The sequence below is a fragment of the Pelophylax lessonae genome (assembly GCF_965119305.1).
Source record: "Pelophylax lessonae genome assembly, chromosome: 4".
In the NCBI taxonomy this organism is placed as follows: Eukaryota; Metazoa; Chordata; class Amphibia; order Anura; family Ranidae; genus Pelophylax; species Pelophylax lessonae.
The window spans coordinates 554,222,452-554,236,749 of NC_138771.1; the positions used below are offsets into that span (position 1 = coordinate 554,222,452).

At 44.3% G+C, this 14,298-nt stretch overlaps 1 protein-coding gene across 2 annotated transcripts in view; it reads right to left on the reverse strand.

The window, feature by feature from the left end:
• Window positions 1–13,035, reverse strand: part of LOC309554358 (uncharacterized protein) — a 33,561-nt gene extending 20,526 nt beyond the window's left edge. For both annotated transcript variants that reach the window (XM_082256021.1, XM_082256020.1), the window contains exon 1: window positions 12,798–13,035. In XM_082256021.1, coding sequence (XP_082112147.1) covers window positions 12,798–12,833 — 36 coding nt within the window. In that variant the 5' untranslated portion in view covers window positions 12,834–13,035. The remainder of the gene's footprint in view (window positions 1–12,797) is intronic.
• Window positions 13,036–14,298: the final 1,263 nt, after the last annotated feature.

Genomic DNA, 14,298 nt, shown 5'->3' on the forward strand with positions numbered 1-14,298 from the left:
AAATCAAACACACAGCTCAGGAAACCCTGAGCAGACAAAAACCAAGCAATCACTGCTCCACTCAATACAGTGAAACTAAAAACTAAATTTAGTCTAGAAGCTCAATTAGAGAAAGGCGTTCATCAGGTCTTTGGAGTGTCAAAGAAAACCGGAATAGTTGGAGGAAACCCACGCCATCATGAGAACATGCAAACTTCATGCAGGTAATGTCTTGAGCACCCCAGTACTGCACGATTCACACATGCGCTTCTGCATTTCCATTAGTTTTTCATGCACTCCTATTAAAGTCTATGGGGCAAAAAAAATGTACTGTCGCACCACAAGAACCCTCCTGCAACTTTTTCAAGTTGCATGGAATTGGATTCCTCTTGTTGCACATCTGCCAAAGCACAGCAGAACAAATCACAAAGATGTGAACAGGACTGAGCGATTTCCTCCATGAGCCGATATGGTTTATCACATTTATGGTGAACTACATTTGCACATGCCAGTTATGTGTGCTTTAATAACCTGGGCAATATTGTATACATGTGAAAACTTACTGCAACAAACCGCCGCAAGCACCAGACAACACTGAGTGCGGCTTATCGAATCCATCAGATAAATGTCACTTTGCAAGAGAATAGAAGATAATGTGTATTTACACGTTTGCAGCCAAATTTAACAAACTCTCACTATGTTTGTTATGCGTTACTATTGACACAGCATACCTAAAATAATTGGAAAAAATCTTACCTTTCCGGTTGTTTCTTTGGAGCAGGTTTATACACAGGACTCTGTCAGCTTGTATTGTTTAGAATGACTTTAAGAACAATACACTAAAGCCCGGTACACACTGCTAGTTTTTATTCAACCCAGCGGGCTAAACTAAAAAAACCTGACATCTCAGGTCGGAGCCGCTGTACTAACAATTCAATGTTAGTACAGTGATCTCCCCTGCTGTTCTATTGTGTTCTGACAGGGAGACATCCCCTCATCCAGAACATTTCAATCAGCGCTCTCAGCTGGTCAGCATTTTCGGTCATGCCCCTTCAACAGAAGCTGGCCATCTGGGAGAATAGCTCCATGGTATGGGGAAACCCATCCTGGCCGGGAGAATACACAGTGATTATTGCTAGTGGCTATAGCCGCTATGCATGAAATAACAGACAGGCTGGTTGTACTTAAAGTGATTGATCGATTAGCTTGGGTGAAATCAGCCGGCCCATACATGTTTTGAATCTCAGCTGGTACCTGCTGAACTGGCCAAGATTCGACCCAGCTATGGCAGGCTTAAGAAGTTAAAGGAGATGTACAGCCAAACCTTGTTTCACTGTTCATCTCCTATGGATCACAGGAGGGTAGTTCGTTTTGCACTCCTATGACCTGTTTTCAGCACAGAACTGGCTGAAGTCCGCTCTCTGTTGACGTCGCAGATGTCGGTCCAGGCACCGCGTCATCACAGCCACAGAGTCAGGAACCTGTTAAGTGCCTGGACCGACACCCAGGTCAGCCTCTCCCCACCCCTCCACAGCCCAGCACTCCAATGAGCGAGGAGGGGGGAAGAGCAGAGAGCTGCTGACTGACACAGCATCTCTGCTTGGGGAGCTGTCAGAACAGAGCGATCGGCGGTGTTCGATCGCTCTGTTCTCAGCATAGAGGCACCAGGGGACATAAGCAGCATCCACCTAGGTAAGGATATATTGGGGGGGGGGGGGGGGAACAAACACCCATACTTCCCTTTTAACCACTTAAGCCCCGGAAGATTTTACCCGCCTATTTTGCGATTCGGCACTGCGTTACTTTAACAGACAATTGCGCGGTCGTGCGACGCTGTACCCAAATGAAATGGACGTCCTTTTTTTCCCCCACAAACAGAGCTTTCTTTTGGTGGTATTTAATCACCTGTGCGATTTTTTGATCATGCGCTATAAACAAAAAAAAGAGCGACAATTTTGCAAAAACAACAATATTTTTCACATTTTTCTTATATGAAATTCCCCCCCAAAAAATACGTAAAAATCAAAATTTAACATTTTAGGCCAATTTGTTTTCTGCTACATATTTTTGGTAAAAAAAAATCAAATCGCAAAAAATGTATTTTGATTGGTTTGCGCAAAAGTTATCGCGTTTACTAACTAAGGGATAGATGTCATTTTTATTATTATTTTTTTTTTTTTTACCATTTTTTTTTTTTTTTTACCGAGTAATGCCACGATCTGCGATTTTTTTTGCGGGACTGCGACATTGCGCCGACAGATCGGACCCTTGACTGACATTGACACTTTTGGGGGTACCAGTGTCATTACTACAGTAATCAGTGCTATACATATGCACTGTTCCTGTAAAAATGACACTGGCAGGGAAGGGGTTAACTTTATTGGAGAGGGAGGGGTTAAGTGTGTCCCTAGGGGCGTGCTTCTAACTGTGATTGAGATATCGGCACTTCCTCATTTACATGTGACCGGATGTGATTGGACAAAGCCGATCACATGGGTAAAGAGTAAGGTCATTGACTCTTTACCAAGATCGGGGTCGCGCCATGTCCTAGCAATACGGCGCGGCCACGATCGCAGCTCTGCACGCCCCCACGAGAGAGGCGGTTCTGGTGTGCCGTCCTATGATGGCGTCCCAGAACAATAGATACACCGCTCTGCCGTCATTTGAAGGCGGGTGGGTAGGAAGTGGTTAAAGCATCCTGGTGTGCAGCACATGCATTTTTCCCTTAATGTTTTGAGATGGCGTTGAAGACCTGCAACACCACAACACATTGCATAGATGTGAACTTACACCATGAATGGGGGTGGGCATCCAGTCAATTTACCGGTCAACAACAGGCAGTAGATCACCATCTCGTCCCTGCCTTGCTGACCCTCAACTGGAAAAGCAGGGAGCTGTTGGGAAGCTGTCAAAGTCAATCTCATCAATAAACTGTTTTAAATGGTCATACAAAATATATATTTAAAATCAAATCTTTATTATATTTTGGCAAAAACAGAGTGTGGGTGGATTTCTGCCACATGTCACATTTCTGTCACATGCTGTGTCACGTCCCTCTAGCCCATGTCTTAGAATAAGAGGGAGGTGAAGCCTCCATAAATCTACATACAAAATCCTGCCCACATTGTGTTTACCTGGTTAGTGAGCATGGAGGAGGAAAGAGGGAGTGGGCTGTCATTTACCACTGTTATTCTGACTCGGATTGTTGTGATAGTGATCTAACCCTTGTGAGACCTCTGTGCCTGGCCTGTATAAGCAGATACGGTCACTGCGGACAATCCTCCTCAGATAGCTGAACTCCCCAATACTGGTTTCATCCAAAAGCTGGTTTATTCTGAACATCACACAACAGGAATACAGCAGAATGAATGGATTTCAGTATTATGCGGTCAAAAGATGATGCTTTCCTTAGCTTAGCATGTGGAATACAAGAGTCCCTGTTACATGAGGCAAATGCAAGCAGCCATGACACAGGAAATACAGCAAGAGCAGGGGGTGGAGTTTACATACAAGGAAATGATGTATCATGCTCACAGGAGGAACAAGAGCATTACCAAAAAAAGGCCAGAAGGTGGCAGCAAATACCTACCCATAGAAAAATACATGGTAAATAAATCACAGAATATACTATGTAAATTGCATCTACAATAATGAGAATATTAACTGTGTAACAGCACAACTGTGTATAAACCCACAAGAGTAACTTTATAGTCAGAGGGGCTACTCCGATGTGATAGGGAGGAAATGCTCCGCATAGAAACTCACTAAAACTGAGCATGCGCAGAGTTGCCAACAAGTTTCTGCAAAATCTCTAGCTGAATTAGGGACATGAACAGAAGGTGGAGATAGAGAACAGAAGGATTAACCAGTTTTTTTTTTTTTTTTTTTTGCAGAATACAGAAAACGTATCTCATTAACTTAGTTTGAGCAGCATGTAATACACCATTTTTTGATAGTTTTTTTGTGATGTGGGTTTAGGGACACTAAGTTCAGCTGGAATTCCTATTCTGCGTTTCAGACGGGATAGCTCTGGCAGGTTCGAGCACTTGACCAAATGCACCTGAGCTCATCCTTGAAGTGTACTGTGCTGATCCCCACCAGCCCAGCTGGTGGGTGCTTGTGGATGACATGTGGGATAGACAAGAGAGGAGGTTGGGCTGGGATTGCCACTGGAACAGGTAGATCTGCCACAGCAGCTGTCCTTTGCTGCTATGCTTCAGGAAACAACTTCTGCGCCCTCCTGACCCCCCCCCCAGTGGTGTGCCCTTCTGATACCACCTGCAGTACCAAGCCCTGTTGACCCCCTGTCTACTGCCACCTTTTCCTTCTACACTACCCTGCATCCTGCTGACCCCTGGACACTGCCCTAGCTACTGCTGACCCCTGGACACTGGATACTACTTACACTGACCAGAACTCAGAGCAGACAGCCAGGCTAGTATTAAGGCCAGCCAAGCCTGAAACAATTTGAGCAGGTCAGCCTGCAGTACCAAATGTTCTGTTTTAATGATGGATTCCTGCATTAGACATGTTGGGAGGCGTGACCAATTATTCCCCAGACATTAAAACAATATGAATGAATGTGAATGTGAAGCCAACTTTAAGATAACTAAAAGCTAACGAATAAGGTAGGCTAGGTTTACATTTTACAGTGAGCTTAGTTTTATTCAATTGCTGTAAATTTTCTCCATGCCATCCTTGTACTTTTTTTGGGGGGGGGGGGGGCGGGGGGGGACTGGGCTTGCTAGTTAAAAAAAAAAAAAAAAAAAAAAATTATCTCTGTTCTCTTCCATGTTCTCTAGATTGCCTACTCCTGATTGAGAACAAGGCTAACCATTCACTCCTAGGCATGTACAAAAGGTTGCCATGGTTTTAAATAGATATGGTTTAGCCCCGTGCAATGCCTTGATATGCACGGTCCATTTTTTTCGGATACATCAACACTTTATAGGGCCTTATAGCAGGGGGGGGAGTACCGCGCTTTAAAGGTGCTTGGTGAAAATGATATAAATCATATGAAAGTACCCAAGTGCTTCTATATGTGATGTGTCACTAATATCCATACGTGCATCACAACATCATTAACAAAAATAATCAATAATAATAAATAATTAAACTGCTCTTCAATACACAAATAATCTCTAATGGGTGATATACTGATAAAATTATGAATAATAAAATATAGTGCTTTTAAATCCACAATAAATACACAGTTGGGTGGTATAAATATTAAAGTGCCAAAGTGTTAATGCTTTCTAGTAGGTGATAAACTCATAAAATTATAAATAATAAATTATAGTGCTCTTGAATCCACAATAAATATACAATTGAGTGATATAAATATTAAAGTGCCAGAGTGTCCTTAAAATAAATTAAATAGACACTTTGGCACTTTAATATTTATATCACTCAATTGTATATTTATTGTGGATTCAAGAGCACTATAATTTATTATTTATAATGTTATGAGTTTATCACCTACTAGAAAGCATTAACACTTTGGCACTTTAATATTTATACCACCCAACTGTGTATTTATTGTGGAATTAAAAGCACTATATTTTATTATTCATAATTTTATCAGTATATCACCCATTAGAGATTATTTGTGTATTGAAGAGCAGTTTAATTATTTATTATTGATTATTTTCATTAATTTTATTAATGATGTTGTGATGCACGTATGGATATTAGTGACACATCACATATAGAAGCACTTAGGTACTTTCATATAGTAATTTTCATATGATTTATATAAATTTTTACCAAGCACCTTTAAAGCGCGGTACTCCCCCCCTGCTATAAGTATCTGTATTGTGTAGGTTACCAATAACAGTACCTGCAGCATTAAAGGAGATAATCAGTTACAACATAAGGACAGCGCGAGAATTTCACCAACCCCCTTTACTTTATAGGGCCTACTGAGGACAAAGGAAGTGCATAAAAATGCATTAATTGCTAATAATGCACCTAATGCATGAACACGTGCACAGTAAGGTTTGAATCATGCCTCAATAGAGATCTGAAGAATGGTTAGCAAGAAATTCATTTTTTGTACAAAAACTCAAGATGACAGGTAAAATGGGAGATGGGTATAGAAAGAATTTTCAAGCTGGCTGGAAAATTATTCTATGCATGACTAGGGTATAAAAGATGATTTTGTCTCTAACTGCTTGACCAACACTCCCCCTTATTTCTTTACCCAAGTAAAACACCACACACCATAACTGGAGATTATTGGCCAAAGCAGCCTTTTATTAAACCAAAATTGTATAAATAAAATATATAAATCATACAAGCAACAGTCAGTACATTCTGATGGAGCCCCATGGTCCTTTTAGGCACCACCACTTCACGTACCTACTTAAAAAAAAAAAACTTAGGCCTCAAGCCGCAAAACACCGACTCAGAGACAACACCACTATTAGCAGATACAACCCAGACAAACCACAGGGAGCCGTACCCAAGACGGGCCCCTACCAATTTTCATTTATCAAATAAAGCACATACAAGGACCTTGTACCCCGCCAGCTGCCATGACAAACCACCAAGGCAAACAGCCCAAAATTACACAAGAACGTAACCACCAAACAAAAGGGGAGGGTGGAAAGTTGTTCCTACGTCAGTCTCTCATGATTGAAGACCTCTCCAGGATCCTCCTACTGTTTGACCCCTGAAGTCCCACCTGTTCCTTTCCCTACTTAAATTACTACTCCAAACCCCCTTTTAACCGTGTCATGTCGGCCCTCTGTCTAGGTTTTCCTTTTCCTTACTCCAGGCCTTGCTAATCAATCTATGGCAAATTTTATCAGAAAAAAAGATTGCAGTACAAGTCTGAATGATGCATTGGCTTTGATTTACTAAAACTAGAGAGTGCAAAATCTGGTGCAGCTCTGCATAGAAACCAATCAGCTTGCATTTTTCTTTGTCAAAGCTAAATTTTGAAGCGGATTTGCTACCTCAGCTGAACCGGCATATCAGACCTACTTCGGGGGGCAATTTGAGAGACATCTGTGCAGGTTCATGGACATCTTTCACCCCCAAAGTCGACGTTGCATCAATTCGGACAGTGCTGTTGCCGGCAATAGGCTGTGATTTGACAAATCGGCCCGATGTGAATGGGGGCTTAGGCTCTGTTCACACTAATGCAGTCTACCACATGGCATATCATTTGTGCAGAAAGCGCATTGGATTCCTGTACAAATGACATGCAAATTTAGTGCGGTTCAAATCAAGCTTTACATTATGTATGGCTCAATTTACACTGGACCTGCACCAAAAACATGCAGGACTTTTGTCTGCACTAGAATTTGATTCCATAGTTCACACTGCGTTCGCAGAGCAGTGTGAACTGCCTGCAATTCGGATATGGTGAGGGGTTCCCGCACAGGACTTGCTGTGGTTCCCGCTAGGGATAGACCGATTATCGGCAAGGCTGATATATCGGCGGCCGATATGCACTTTCCCCGATATATCAGTATTGGCCCCGGAACTGGACGATATTTTTGTGACGTCATTCTGCCTTCTTAGGCCGCCTCCCTCGCCTTGGACAGCCTTGTCTGGAGTTGGGACTAGTCTTGCGGGAGTGTATCACAGCCATACACCCACCCACAGAAGCCGTTGCCAGCCAGCCACCCACAGGCACTGTACCAGCCAGCCACCACAAAAGGGCAAGCCAGCCACAACAAGGGTGCCAGCCAGCCACCCACCTACCACAACGGTGCCAGCCAGCCACAACAAGGGTGCCAGCCAGCCAGCCACAACAAGGGTGCCAGAGAGCCATTAAGCATTAAACAAAAATTACACGTTCAGTACCAGATTTGTGTCAAAAATTGTCTTATTTTTCAAAACGTTAAATGTACAAAATATCGTCCCATATTGGCCGATACCGATACGTTGTGACCAAAATATTGGTAGCGGCCCTGAAAAAAAACATATCGGTCTATCCCTAGTTCCCGCACCAGTGTGAACCCAGCCTATGTGTATCAACCCCAATGTGTTCCGGTCTTTGGTGCACCTACAATTATTTGATAAACTCAAACAAGGCTCAGTCCAGGAGGCACTCCTGTGATGCCAGATATCCAGTGTCCTTGTAACTTTCCTTTGAAGTGAACATATAGCAAACAATGCCATCAGCTTTCCTGGCTATCTTTAGTGAACTACAAAACACCTCCCACCTTTGTTATGTAGATGAGGAGAGGGAGAGATGTTTGAAGTCCTAATCAGCACAGCAACCTACAGAAACAACTCTGCTCCTCCATAAATATTTTGATAGGAGTGTTGTCACCCTAGGACAAGAAGTGTGTTACTGGCAGGTGCGCTGGGTAAAAATACAGGAAAAAAAAAAAAAAATGAAACGAATGTAGCCATCTCCTAGGGTTGGTAAGCAGTTTTTTTTTTTTTTTTTTTAAGATATGCATAAACTAATCATAAAAACTACTCCCACCCCTTCTAACTCCTACACTTACTACCCTGTAGAAGTAAGATGCATATACTTACCTATTCTCAGGGCACTTCTGGTCCAGTCACTTGACAAGTTCTTTTCTCTCAGCTAGTGGCAGCCTTAGGGATAAGGAGGGACAGCTGACAATGGATGCCCAATAGAAAAAGCCTATGGGTGACATCTCCACTCAGACATTCCAGCCTTTGTCAGCGTTCTCTCCTCTCCTCTGTAGCTGGCTGACACAGGGAAGATCACATGACTGGACGGGAGCTAGGGTTGCCACCTGTTTGGGATTCATCTGGACAGTTCAGGTTTTGAATCAGGTGTGATTCAGGTGGACTGAAACCCGGACACATTGATTCAAAATCCAGACTGTCCGACATTATTTAGACAAGACTGTGGTTCGGAACAGGGCCTGGGCTAAGGGGTGAGGGGGCACTATGTGTGCCGCATTACTGTTCTCTTTGGAGCATCCAAAAGGTGTCCCAGGTCTGTTCTAATCCTTCAGTGTACCCAAAAAAAAATGGCAGTGCGCCGCTAAAGTGTTTAGGTTTGGCTTGAAGAAAAGTAGCAACCCCAATCGGAGCAGCCTGAGGATAGGTCAGTTTATGTTCCTTACTTCTACAGGGTAGACAGTACAGGTATTATGGAAGGGGTGGGAGCACTTTAACTTTTTATAGTTTTAGCCTGGAGTTCTACTCGAAGGCAGTAAAACTGCATTGGAAAATGGAAGGTGCAGCAACCCAACGCAACTGGGTTCAGTTTATGGTTGTCAGATCACTTAGGACTTGGACATGTTGCCATCCAATGAGAGAAGAAAGCTACATGTTGGGATTTAAATTCATTGACATTCACAGAGTAATACACCAGGGTAAGAATCCTTACCGTAGTATACCGATTTTTGTGACTTGCCTATAATAAGGTTTACCTGTAGGTACAATTAATATCTCCTAAACCTGCACGGTTTAGGAGATATTTGCAATGCATGCAGCCGCTGACGCTAGTGGTGCATGCGCTCTGATGGTCCGGCAGACCTTCAGAGTTCCTTGCCGGGAAGTTGCCGGAAAGTTAATCGCCCGCGCGCATTCGCGGGAGTGATGTCATCAAAGCTCCGGCCACTCACAGCGCCGGAGCCGCCGAATCCGGAAGAGATGCCGAGGAATCATGTCCGCTCCCACAGCGGTGTCCGGGGGTCCGTGTCGGAGCTTTGTTTTAAGGTATTTCATAATGAGCTAGTATGCGATGCATACTAGTTAATTATGCCTTTGTCTTGGAGGGTTTTTTTTTTTTTTTGAGCATACTACCGCTTTAAGGCTGGGTTCTCACTGAATTCTGATGCGGCCCACAGCAGAGGGTCCCGAGCGTCCCTGTTCTCCCGTTTCAGGTCTATTTTTTCCCCTAATTCGGACCTGAAACTGAGCCAAAGACACACAGGACCCCCGTGCAATCAGCTCTGCAGCTGCCCCGGAGATGTGTGAACCGGCTCCATTGAGAAACAGTCACAATCTCCTGTCATGGGGAAACCCGACTCTAATTCGCATAAGTGTGAACAACCAAAATAAAAATTTGAATTACTTTCTATGGGAAAAAAAAAAAAAAAAAAGTTGTAGATTTGTGCTAAAGTTTTGACAACGGAGCGGAAAAAGATGGCCATGCAGGTTTAGCGAGAAATAACTGGTTTCCGCCAGCCACGCTATACACCGAATGGATGATCTGCAGTGCCAGCTGCCAGAATACAATAGCTGTCAAAATACCCCAACAGTGACTTGAGCAGATTGGATGCAGAGGCTGTTGGTTTGATCATTTTCTGCCCAGCTCCAACAACAGGGAATTAAAAAATTGACTTCTGAAGCTGGTTGTTGCCGACAGAGCGATCCATGGAAAGAAATCCCAGTCAATTCAGCAGGAACCGCAAGAAATTTGATCAATGTATGGTCAGCCTAAAGTGATATTAAGGCTGGGTTCACACTTGTGCGATGACAGACCTCACACGCGAGTCACACCACATTGCAGATCGCATGCGAGGTCTGTGCGATGCAAAATCAGCCAAACCAGCTGAAATCACATCGCATTCGCACCAAAATAGTGCAGGATCCTTTTTTGGTCCACACTGTAATCTGATCGCATGGGTGTTCACACTATGCGATCCGATTCCTGTACCATTTCATAGTTGGCACTGCGATCCGTTCTGAGGAGGTCATTAATCTTACATTGACAGCCCCAGCAGTTCATAGATGTACTGGTATCATTGGGTTTTCTGCATCGCACCAGTGTGAACTGGGACATAAAGCGGAAAAATTTTAAAGTCAGCAGCTACACATACTGTAGCTGATGACTTAATATTAGGACACTTATCGGTCCTGGAATCCAGTGAGGTTAGCACCCCAGCTGATGTTTCCATTGGCTGTCGGGAGCTGCCGCTGCCATTGCTTATAAGGGAACCCGGCAGTGAAACCTTGCAGTTTTACAGCCGGTTCCCTACTGCACATGCACGAAGCGCGCTGCTCTCTTACTGGCGGGGGAAGGAGGAGGGAGGCCAAACTGCTGACGTACCCATTTTGGTGAGGTCTCAAGGAAGTGCACCGGAGGGGGAGGTGGGGGGGAATAAGGACAGGGCACCGGAGGGGGGGGGGGGGAATAAGGAATCAGAGGAGCGCAAGTTTCACCTTTGGGTGGAACTCCACTTTAAGTTTTTTTTTTTTTTTTTACAAAAAAAACAACTTAAGGGATAATTACGTTATACGTACCTGCTTTGTTCACTGATCTTGCTCAGAATGGTCCCTTACCCTTTTTAAATCCCCTGCTGGCGCTGTTCAAATACCTTTCCTGTGGCTGCCCATCATGGCTCTCAAATGAGATCCCTCAACAAAGCATCTTCGCACTAAAGCCAGGACATAGATTATGCAATTTTCTTGGTGGAAAGAAACAATTTCTTGATTCCCCAATGAACACAGTCAGTATTGATGGGGAAATCCCTCCCTCAGCGCCATTGTATTCTGCCATCAGGGAGCCTTCCCTGCTAGCAGAACACAATGATTAGTGCTGCAGGCTATAGCCAGTGACACTAATCGTTCCCTGACAACCGTTCCTGAAATCCCAACAGGCTGGTTGTACACAAGTCAGTTGATAGATTTGTGTACAACCAGGGTAGGGTGCCCATACATGGATTGATCCATGTATGGCCATCTTAAGCATTGCAATCAGCTTTGGTGAGCAGGTTCAGTGGGGAGCAGCCCTACAACATGGATTTCCAATAGTTAGCTGTGGGTTAGCGCCTGGTCAGGGGCTGCCACCGGCAAGAATCAGAATCTTTCAACCGGCAGCTGTCAGATTTGTACTCTGTACAAGGCAATGCTCCCGTTCACATGGAACAGCTGATCTGAGCAGTTACATAATAATTGAACCTCTGACCGACCCTGGACGCAGACTGCGTCAGCATTTCTGCAGAGTTCTAGCCACAAACTGGCTAGAGCAAATTATTATTATTGTTCTTCAGTATTTATAACAGTTTGTTAAGTGCTTTACAACACGAGGGCAGACATTACAGTTACAATAGAGGATGAATCAGAGGGTCCTGCTCAATCTAAAAGGGAGGGTACAGTGATACAAAAAAGGTAAGATCTGTGGGGGGGAATGAGCTAATGGAGAAAATAAAAGTACAGTTGTTAGGTAGGGGGCAGAATAGGCGTCTCTGAAGAAAAGTGTTTTCAGGGATCATCTAAAAGCAAACAGAGTAGGAGATAGTTGGATAGATTGGGGTAGGGAGTTCCATAGGATAGGAGGGGCTCTAGAGAAGTCCTGAAGAAGAGCATGGGAGGAGGTGACAAGGGAACTAAAGAGCAGGATGTCTTGAAAGGGAACGAGTAGGTTGGTGACCAATTTGTATGCGGCCATAGCACAGAGAGTTGCTGAGCCCAGCTGCCTCTGAACACCGTAAACTATTCACAGACGTGCAACCCTGTGAATGGAACTGAAGAATCGCATATTACCAAGAGGCAGAATGCTTGCATTACTGCAAATTATAAGACTGCAGGAGAACCCCCCCCCCCCCCCCGGCTTTGTTTATTAATCATTTATTGGGAATATAAGGCTTTTTAAATCAGCAACCAGTCCTTACTAGAGAGTCCCAAACAAAGCAGAATACACAGACCCCCATCCAAATAAATAACCCTTAAACAGACCTTGAACCCAGAGCCTGACATTCTTGTGCAGAGCATCTCTCCTGTGCTGCAGAGCATTGACACCGCACAGCTGAGTCTGCAGGATGGGATGCTCAGTCAGCAGCTGATGGATCAGTCTGGACTCCATGGGGGGGGGGGGGGTGATGAAAGGGGGGATTTGCGGGGGGGGGGGGGTATCATGCCAGTCTCCTCACCTGGTATCCAGAGGGCTTCCCGGGAACCCCAGACATGGCAGAATCCCACCAGCTGGTCAGTGCCTTGGTACTGATGCCATGCTCCAGATGATTGCAGGACACCTGTTCTTCTCATTGGGGGGCCATAGATGCCTCCCACCTGTGTGGGCAGAGGTGCCGGCTGCTGCAGCTACAACTTTATTCTGCTGCAGTGTGACAGTTGGAGAGGATCCGAGCAAAGTTTCTGTGTGTCAGTGGATTGCACTCCCCCTTCCTTTAAATGTGTCACTCTCCCCCTCCCCTGGGATTTCCCACACACCCTCCAGCCAGGCTTATTACCTCCTACTAGGGAGGGACCCAGATCATCACATGGATTCCTATACTGCTTTCTTTTCAGGTGTCTGATTGGAAACACATTGTTATTCATTACAGCTCTGATTACTCAGCATGTCACCATACATTGTGACAGTCCCAGGACTGACAGCATGAGACCGCACATCCACATCTCTGCACACATCTGGAGATCAGCAGGAATCTGCCAAAAATTGAATCATGTATGGCTAAGATATTGCAAGCATTTACTCTGTATGACCAAGTATAGAGGATGGGTCCCCCCAGAACTGCCCATGTGGTAGGTCTTCTATCTACATCTGACAAATAGATTCTCTGTTTATGCTACAGTCACATGGCCGTAATACAGCTGTAAGGCCCCTTTCACACTTGTGCGACTTGTCCTGCGATTTGAGATTGCAAAATCGCATGACAAGTCGCTCTCCATTATTTCCAATGAGTACCATTCATATCTGTGCAACTTGAAGTCGCACCGACTTCAAAGTAGTCCCTGCACTACTTTGGCACGATTTTGATGCGTTTTGAGGTCCAAAGACATTCAAGCCCAGTCAAACTCACATCAAAATCGCGGCAACAAAGTCGCATCAAAATCGCGGTAAGATCTTGCGACTTTAAAGTCACACAAGTGTGAAAGGGGCCTTAATCATTCAGCGTACGAACACAAGTAACATCAGTAAATCATTTTTTATTTAATGTGCGTACGCCCCCAGTCACACCGGTACAGTTTTATTTCGCATGACAAGTCGCACCCTATTGCCCGCATTGGAAGACGTCAAATTGGCACGACTCGGAGTCGCACTGATTTTGGAAGTAGTTCCTACACTACTTTTTGCAAGTTCAGGTGCAACTTGCATAGACATCTGTGCAATAAGTCGCACAGATGTCTTCCAACTTGCACTGAAATGCAACTTTCAAATGATGTCACTTCAAGTGAAGTAGCACAATTTCAATGCCGTGACCGGGGTGTAAGACTCGATTTACACATGCATGTTGCTTTTGAAAGTTTCAGCAGTGCTTTTTGATGTGCTTTCTGCGTTTTTGGACGTGCATTTTTTTTCACGTGTTTTTGATGCGTTTGGCGTTTTTGATTTTTTTTTTTTCCAGTTTATTTGACCACTTTGTTGTTGGGCAGAATAAATAATCAAAAACGTGAAAAACTCGCACTAAGCCA